We start from the raw sequence: 9,947 nt of genomic DNA on the forward strand, positions 1-9,947 counted from the left end.
CAATTTTAAAGGACAAAATTAAAAAATCACTTGAGTTGACCCACCAAACCTATGATCCAAATCATAAAACTAAAATAACCTCGTAGAATTCAAACTAAAAAAAAAATATAATATAATTCTTAATCTATCAAATATTGAAGGATAAAATTGAAAAGATTTCAATTAAAAAAATGGAAAAAAAAACTCGAGTCAACCAGCCTAACTCGCGACCTAGGTTATAAGATCATGATAATCTCATAAAAAGCAAATATATAAAAAATTATATAAAATCTAATTCTCAATTAATCCAATGTTGAATAATTAAATTAAATATAAAATCTAATTCTCAATTAATCCAACGTTGAATAATTAAATTAAAAAAAATAAAAATAAAAAATAACTCAATTCAACATGGAATAACTGTTAAACTTGGGTCAAGAGATAAGGATAGATCCATATAAAACAAATATAAAAAATTATAAAGATCAATTTTTAATAAAAAATTATAAAACAAATATAAAAACTCGATATTGAAGAATAAATAAAAAATATATCTTTAAAATTATTGAAAGAAAGATTTAATATTGATAGATGTAAAAAGTGACTAAAAAATACCGTTTATTATTAAATAAAAACAATTTTCTAGACACGCATTATTTGAAGGCTCTAAAATTGTAACTAGCTTCAATTATTATAATTACTATTTTGGCAAAAGATGCACGTTTTTTTTTTTTTCCTTCCTATCAAATTATCTCAAAAGCAGAAGCATGTATCTTTAACAATTTCGTCACATTTTATTTGTAAGAGTGCTTCCTTTGACAAAATTGAAGTATCAATACCAGTTGGGTTCAAAATTGAAGACTTTTCAAACTGATGTGGTAAGTGGAAAGTAATCTGTAATTATAAATAAAAGATACATCACATGGAAATTGGAAACACCCATGATCATAACTTAGAATACACATCAAATTTCATACCAAAATCATGGCATGTTTAACTTAGTAAGAGATCATCTTCGTCTTATCTTATTTTAGTTTGATTTAAACATAAAAAAATCATGTTTTTTATCCGTTCCTAGTGTCGTTATCTTATCTCGAGACATAAACTAAATGCTCTAGCTTTGTGAGAACTTGGAAAAACGAGCATGGCATGTTTAATTTAATAAGGGATTATCTTGTAATAGGGTGAGTCTTAAATTAGTCAAACAAGCCTCCTTCCCTACAAGGAGGACTTTCTTGTTCATAAGGGGTCCAATCTCTTTCTTTGGACATATATTGGTGGGAAAATTTGGTTACCAGCTCCTTTTTCTGACCAACTAAACTATATATATATTGGATTGACTCCCTTGGTCCCATGAAGATGAAAGAGGAAGGGGGATGATTAGATTTTTGTGCAAATTGTGAACATCTATCGCATTGTGCTTTGAATGTAGTGCGTGGCGAGTATGAGTGGCACATGCAAGGAAGCTCTCGAGTCAAAAAATGAGAGGCATGAGACGTATAATGAATAATTTATTTGTCATCGTATGTATGTGTTTGTCAAAAAAGACATGCCGGTTATTTGCTTCCTAAATCCAGCAAAAATTCCAAGACTTCGAAGAATTATCATGTGAATTCCTTTAGACGACTTCTATATACAATATTGAAATTATTCTAGAAACCATGGAAGACAGAGCTTCCAAAGATAACTTCAATTAGAGTTCCTCCCAACATGCAATAACTCATTATTAGTACATAATTAATTATATACGCTCCAAGGCAAGAAAATACGCTAACACTACAAGAAAATAGTTCAACCATTGCTTGACTTAAAATACTCGATCATAATGATACGCAGACATCCTAGTCCTAGTAGTTATTAACACTTTCTTGTGTTTACATTCTAAGGAAGGCTTAGGAATACTAATTCATTTTGATTTTTATATTTTTTTCATGAATTCTAATATACATACATACATACATACATCTATATATATATATATATATATAGAGAGAGAGAGAGAGGTTACTTGTCTTTAATATTGCTCTAAAATGGAACAGAAAAGAATTACTCTAAGGACCATAAGAGGATGGATTGATCGAGGAATTACTCTGAGGACAACTGAGAGATATGAAACACCAGAAGACAAGTAATTATTACCTGCAATTAGATTATTTAATTCCTTAAACCCATTGAAAAAAAACAAAATTCTTTCGAGTTTCCAAGTGAAACCGTGAAAGAATCCTCACTAAAAGTAACTTCTAAATTAGTTAATTGTTTAACCATCGCACTAAAATATTCCTATTCAACGGCTTCCTCCAGAAAGCAGCCGCCTTCAGGATTCTGAGTCCAAGACTGTTCAGACATCCCTCTTAATTCTTGATCCATATGAAGTTAAAGATTAGGGTTAAGCATATATTTCATTCCTTTAATTTTTTTTTAATATTTTGTTAATGCGTGCTTGGTCTTCCATCCTTTTGGTAAAGTCATCATTGTCCTCCACGATTTATATTACGAGAGGAAAAGAAATCAAATTCCATTACCAAAAAAAGAAGAAGAGAAAAATCAAAGAGAAGACACGTTGTGGACTATGGAGTGTCGTATGGACGAGGCAGCCCTCGCCGGAGAAATTTCTGCCGTTCTGTTCGATGAAAATAATCATTCGATAAAGAATATTAAAAAACACTTCCGTATCTATTTTTTCTCGTGCAAGTGAATTTGAGCCGGATCCCAGCTGACAAATAAGTCAATCTCAAATATTAATTGTAAGTTATTTTCTTAATTATACCTCTTCTAAGATCTTATTTTCTCCCGTCCTTTGAAAATTATATTTTATATATCAAGTTAATATCAATTTAAGATTTTGATGAGAAAATAAAAATGTCTTTTATATTACTAACTCAATCCTAGGAACACAATCATTCTTCTATCTTTTCAATCAAGATTTATTCTCTCTCTCTCTTAGTATTTTATTTTTCTTTTTAAACCCGCTTTTTATTTTTTTTCATGTAACTCTTGGAGAACTATAAGAGGATGTGTCAAATGAAAAGCTAAAAATAGAAAAAATATATTATTTTTGGTTTTTCATTCTTCAAAGTATAGTAATAAATAAAATCTTAAAATATCTTTTTTTATCAAAAATATTATTCCTACATATATCTTAAAAAAGGGTCAAAGCACTTATTTCTTCTATTTCAATACAATTAACTTTTTAAATAGCTTTTTTATTGGAATATAGATGATTAAAAAAATTATATTTATACTATTTAAAATATTATTTTACCAATTTATCTTTTCAAAATAGCTTTTCTCTTTAGAGATGCTCTCACCATCACAAACAACCTAACTATCTAACCACAATAAAAAATATTTTTCTCCATCAACATCTAATATACTAAAAATTTTATACTAAATTACAAAAATAAATAATCAAATTTATAAACAAAAAAATCCCTAAAATTTGATATCTAAGAATGAAAAATCCCAAATAAATTATTTCATGTATGATTTTTTTTTGCTGAGCAAAAATAATTTACATGCCATATAGACTTCTTTTGCTTGAGGCGTAGTGGTTGATGGAGAGTTTGATTTAGGATTTAGCAGATTTTAAATTTGGGTTTGTTCGATCTTGTATTAATATTGGTGAAAGTAAAATAGGTTTTCTTTTATTTCTTTCTTCTTCTTCTTTTTTTTTGTGGAAAGATTGAATTTCAAATTTTCAATTATGCAGTGAGATTTCAGAAAGATTGAAGCTCAAACATTCAATCTTTAAAAGATTTTCTTTGAGTTCTTAATTAAACTTGAAATTAAGAGCATACTTATTTTGAGTCTCTCTTATTCACTGTAACATTGACTCTCGTCGTCAAGATTTCTTTCTTTGATTTTCTCCTTCGTTACCAACAATGTCCCCAATCTCTCTAGAAGTGAAACATAATGCCACTTGTTAGCAGCTAACAAAGAAAGGAAACGAGTTGGTTGCCGCAGACAACGAGAGGACTTTGTGCAAAGCAAATTTTCAGATATTTGTCGATTTGTTTTCAATTTCCTACTTTTGAGTACTTGAGTATTTTTGTCGATTTGTTTTCAATTTCCTACTTTTCATAGCTTGAGTATTTTTTTTTATTATTAATAAGACAAGGTTGAAACCCAAATTTTGATTTTTGTGTTGATTACAACTTGTAGGAGTTGTAGGTGGCTGGGATGGTAATGAAAAGGATGGAAGATGGTGGATTGTGACTGGATTTGTTTTGAAATTTCTTGTTTTTATTTTTATTTTTGGATTTGTGTATTGTGTTGTTAGTCAAAAAGAAAATTGAATTCTACGTTCAATTTAATTTATTTTAGTTTTTTATCTTGAACTTGAAAATAAAAAAGAAATTAAAGGTAAAAAAAAAGGAGCAAAAATATATAGGTTTTGATATGGGAAAACAATATTTGGAGGAGGAAGAAACAAAAATCTTGAGAGCTCTTTGAGCATTAAAATAAACACAATAATAAACTTATAATATTTTAGGGTTTTTTACTGATTGAGTTTGAAGAATTTTGACTTAGAAATCAACTACATAAATAATGTGACGTAACATATAATTTTTAAAAAGTATAAATAAAAAATGTTTTCATGTTCTAAAAGGTTTTAAAATATTTTTTTAAAATAAAATAAAAGGTACTTAGATAGCAAGACAAGTAACATACGTACACTTGTGAGTGCACTGCAGTTAAGTTCAATGATTTAAATACCATGATATTCAATTAATTCTTTTTTTATTTAACTCAAGCTTGGTCAATAACATAAGAAAAATCAAAGGCATATGAATATTAATTAAATATAATTATTTTACAAAATTAATTCTTTTGCATCGATACTTAATTTATATTAATTTCAATTTGAATGTTAAAATCATTTAATATCTTTATCTTATATGTATTTTTTTTTTGTATTGCCTATATCACGAATTAATTTTTTTTTCTTGATAATAGTTTCTAAAGAAATGATTGTTTAAAAATATATGTTTTGTTCTCAGCCATTTGGTGTTGAATAGTAAATTGATCAAACTATTACATAAAAATATCAAATTTTAAAATTGCAATTACATGTTTTTTTCTTCTAACGATTGAGATCTATTGAACATAACTTTAAAATATTATTTTTTATTATATATTTTTGTAATGTATGTATTTTGTTTGATTATTTACTTATTTTATAGCTTTTTTCGTAAAACTTTATTGTATAAATGTATTATTTATATATTTTAGGATTTGTTTGAGATTTTATAAAATTATATTGTTTGTAAATTGATGAAATTTAATTTCAATTTATGACTTAGATATTCTGTGATGAAATAAATAATAACTTAGTTAATGAGTCTATTTTATATTTTGTCATTTTATTGTTGTGTTGAAATTTTTAGTAAATATATAGAAATTTGAATTTATTTAGTTTATATAATTAATTAATACATATTGTCATCAATATTCTATATAGGTTTGACATAAGTAATAAATGATCATTCATGAATGTAGCGAGATTCACCTAAAGAATTGCGTATGATGAATTATTATATTGTGGTTCAAGATTTTATTAATTACATACTATCTAATCCGAGATATATTAGTAGAGGTAAATTATATGTTCATGTAAGAAGTGTAAAAATAAAGAGTTTCTTGATCTATATGTTATAAAGATGCATCTCCTTCAAAAAGAGTTCATTAAAAAATAAATGTGTTAGAGAACCATATGTTCCTCACGAGACCATAATAGAAATGATGGTGGGGTCAAATTCTAATTCTAACAACGTACATAAAGTTATAGATGACAATAGTAATTCTTATAAAAATATAATTATTGATGTGAAGTGAATAAATCAAGGTTATATTAGTAATGTTTAATAATAGATAAAAAATCTAATCCAGACACAACTATATTTTTTTATCTTTTGAAAAATTATAACGAACCATCATGAAACGGGTGCACAAATCATAGTAAATTATCAGTTGCTGCACATGTGTCTACCATGAAGTCGGATCATGAGTTGAGTAAGGACAACTATAAAAGAATTGTTGAATAAGAGAAAATCATGTTACCTGAAGGAATGTGCTGAAAGAGAACTTTTATACTTCTAAATCTATGATGAAACCTTTCGGTCTAAGATACTAGAAAATGTTTTTTTTTTTTTTGCTTTCAAAGTTTTATTCTTTTTCATTTTCATCACTTTATTTTTTTGCAATTTTTATTTTGGTGTACAAATTCATTTTGTTTTTTTTTTATTTTGGTTTTTAAATTTGAGGAATGAAAGAGAAAATCTTTGAAAAACAATATCGAAGAGAGAAAATTGAAGGTTGGCTAACTTCCGGCCATGAAATAAAGTTGTTCTTGGTATCGAAGAGTTTCATTTAATAAGGTTTTTGTTTTGGTATTTTTTTACTGTTTTCTTACTGTAACTTTTTATATCGTTCTTATTGTAACTTTTTATATCGAAGTCAAGAGACATTTTTCCTCGATTTTATTATATGTTTTTGGACCAATCTAGAACTATTTTGAGTTAAGAGACTAGTTTTTAGATCTTATAAAATTGTTTATTAGATATTTAGGTAAAAATATATCAAAAACTTATTTTTTAATCCAAAGATCCCTGGCTTTTATTTTTCAACTACCTTTGAAATGGTTGAAAATTTGGGCTCTAAGACAACGTGTCATTTGATTTTTTTATATCAAGAAAAGAATAAAAATAAAAAGGCTAGGTATGCAAACTTAATCTTTTTTACCCTTAATTTTTTTCCTCTTAGATTTAAATTTAAATTCTATAAAATTATATATATTTTTTTAAATTTAAATTCTATAAAATTATATATTTTTTTGATTTTATCTTTGATTTTATTTTATCTCTTTCCCATGTGAATGCTTATTTTTAGTATCATATAATTAAATATAAAATAAATTCTAAAAAAACATTAAATCTAAATAAATTTATAATTTAAATCATGAGTTTTATTTAAATCCAAAATATTATCTACTCAAAATTTAAAAATAAAAAGTTAAAAAAGAGTCATAGTTATTTTTCGGGTGTTAGAATTTTTTTTTATAATTCAAAATATTTATCTTTTTACATTAAAAATAACTTATAGTACGGCTCGCAACGGATCGAGGACGAGTGGAAAAAACCTAAGCATGGAATGAGTACCAACTAGAAATAAACTAGAACTCCAAATGGAGACATCTTGCTACAGGATTTAAACAAGTGTTCGAGGGAGAAAATCTACACCATCCAATGTCATCATACCATGTGTGCTCAAAAGTCACTCTAGATTTTAGAATGGCCATGTTTCGAGGAGAAAGAAAAGAAAAATGACAATTTTTAAGTTCCAAAAACGAGGAAAATAAACCAAATTAAACTGTGTCCCTTTTGCCTGGTCACATGGAACTTCCCCGAGAGTTTTAAGGTAACAACAAATATTTCGACATTTTCTTTCTTTTACATGCAATAAATGCAAGAAGCTAGAAAAGTTCACTGATCACCCTCCTGCTCCCCCCACTGTACACTGGAGACTAGTCTTTTCCCACTTTCACCGCTCCATCTCATAATAATTCACGGCTCTAGTTTGATTATTGTCATGTTATGGACCATGATGGTGAATGGCACAGCCGAACTGAACCTTCCCTCGGTGTAAAATACTGACTTTACCCTATCTCCTATGGAGAAAGAGACAGATAAAGCAGAGGTAGGATATTAGAAAATTGGCATCAGGAGCCTTTGGCTTTTTGTGCTTTTGTCCAACCCTCACCCTGTGAGAAAAGCTACAGACAGCATACCGTAGAAAACAGTGGAGACTAGAACTTGATAGCATTAGCAGCTTCTTCTTATAAAAGAGCAATTGCCTACCTAAACCACTCAAAAACCCCCCCACCTCTCCCTCTCTCATTCCCTTGGAAAAAGAAAGAAAAAATATATAGCTCTGCTTCAGTCCACAAGTTAAGTGAAGAAAAGCATGGACAACCAAAAAAGTTCTGTTCTAAGCTGGGGTTACTACTGCCAAGGAAAGGTAATATACATTTCTTGAATCTATTGGCTCTCTTGGAATTAATTTTTCTTTCTGTTTTCCATACTCTCTGATGTTAGGAGTGTAATGGGGTTTTGTTCCTGATCTTGGATATTAAGGAGCTAATTTGTGACGGGACCTCTGTGTTTTGACTAATGCAGACTATGGATGACCTTAGGAATTCCCTTTTGTACACAACTCTAGAGCTTGAGCAAACAAAGCTGGCAGTCCAAGAAGAGCTAAGAAAGAAAGATGACCAATTGTTTCATCTCAAGGATCTATTGGGCAAAGCCATCAGAGAAAGAGACGAGGCACAAGAGAAATGGAAAAGGCTAGCCATTGAGAAGGTCCTACTCCAGCAGCAGCAACTTCACCAAAATGCTCCTCTCTCTGGGATTTCCAGCATTGAGGATGAACCCAGAAGAGGAATTGACTCCAGCAATGGCTTTTCATCATCAGATTGTGAGGAGAGCATTGTTTCATCTCCTGTTATCGACCCAACTCCACAACCATCCCAATTGCCCCAAACAGCAGCACCACAAACTATCCCTCAAGCAGCAATTGAACTGGTTCCTGAAAAGCCATTACCCGAAAAGGGAAAGCTTTTACAAGCAGTGATGAAAGCTGGTCCACTCTTACAGACTCTCCTCCTAGCTGGGCCACTTCCTCAATGGAGACACCCACCACCACCACTCGATTCCTTTGAGATCCCACCTGTCACCATACCACCACCCCCACCACCCGCAGGACCTCAGCTCACCCACCAAGACTCATTAACCAACACTCATGGTTGCTATAGAAAAAGGGTTCTATCTGATGGCTTTGATTCTCCTACAGAGACCAAGTACCAAAGGATAGCCCTCCACTGACAACCACACAACCCACTAAGTTATGATTTACAACTTTTATATATATTTATATCATTTAAATATACCACTAATTAAAAAAATTAGTGAGGAAAAGGAATTGCAGGATGGGCGCGAGACTGATCTAGCATTTTTGTACAGAAGTTTGTTTTAGAGAAGCTATTCCAAGTTGACCAAAGTGATGGGATGACAGAAGAGTAGTCGATGGTCTTGTTCTTGGCCAATGTTTTTGGGTGGAGATTTTGGTCTCTTTCTTCTTTTTTCCTTCTCTTATTCACATTTTAGTTTTTGTTCCATGATGTGAAAGGGGGCTTGATGATTTTCACTGCTGTTGCATGTAACTTGTAACTCGGATACAGTAGTCGTGGTGTGCAGGTTTGAGAAAAAGAGTGTGAACTTGAAAGGGAGATGAACACAGAACCGCAATCAAAAACATTGGTTGATGGTTGTGAAGTTGTTAGGATTGGATGATGAGTAAGGCCAACAGCCATAGGGTTTGAGAGACCTGCTTGTCGGGTTGAGTGGATCCCACAAATCAGAATCAGGATCTATTGCTGGTGTGATATATGATTATATTACTCCTTTTTTTCTTTTTTCTTTTTTCATTATTGAAGGAAAAAGTATTGATTATACGAGTCTAGTTTTCTTGTGTTTTTAAAGGCTCCTCCTAGTGTGGCCTTGTCTTCTGCTCCTAGATTAGTTAATCAACATATCCAGTTTTATTAAGAGGAATTATAATTTTTAAAAATTGATATTTTAAAATCACAAAGTACGAAATGCAATTACTCGATTATTTTCACCTCCTCTCTTCTTTAATCTACCAGGCAAATCCAATTTGTTTGCTCTCTCTTCTTGCGATAATATATAAACGAAGACAGGGGCACTGATTGCCTCCAGTACTGCATGAAGCCCAGACAACGAAAACCTAAGCCAAGAACATTGATAAATAACTCTATGGTCATTTCCTTTATAAGATATTTGTTTCTCCACGAAAACCTAAGCCAAGAACATTGATAATTAACTCTATGGTCATTTCTTTTAATATAAGATATTTGTTTCTTCCATGTTTATCATTGTTATGACTGATTT

At 30.0% G+C, this 9,947-nt stretch overlaps 1 protein-coding gene across 1 annotated transcript; it reads left to right on the forward strand.

Moving 5' to 3' along the window:
• The first annotated feature begins 7,717 nt into the window (after positions 1 to 7,717).
• On the forward strand, positions 7,718 to 9,517 carry LOC105128346 (protein enabled homolog). The gene is made up of 2 exons (XM_011029959.1): positions 7,718 to 7,995; positions 8,154 to 9,517. Exons 1-2 carry the CDS (start codon positions 7,942 to 7,944, stop codon positions 8,859 to 8,861), a joined length of 762 nt encoding a protein of 253 aa, XP_011028261.1. The 5' UTR covers positions 7,718 to 7,941; the 3' UTR covers positions 8,862 to 9,517.
• The last annotated feature ends 430 nt before the right edge of the window (positions 9,518 to 9,947 follow it).

Source organism: Populus euphratica, unplaced genomic scaffold (genome assembly GCF_000495115.2).
Source record: "Populus euphratica unplaced genomic scaffold, PopEup_1.0 scaffold14.1, whole genome shotgun sequence".
NCBI lineage: Eukaryota > Viridiplantae > Streptophyta > Magnoliopsida > Malpighiales > Salicaceae > Populus > Populus euphratica.

Excerpts from the sequence above, each read along its gene's own strand:
- LOC105128346 (XM_011029959.1), top strand. The coding sequence starts at position 7,942 with ATGGACAACCAAAAAAGTTCTGTTCTAAGCTGGGGTTACTACTGCCAA. Across the intron at positions 7,996-8,153 it reads GTTACTACTGCCAAGGAAAG|ACTATGGATGACCTTAGGAA; the intron begins GTAATATACATT and ends TGACTAATGCAG.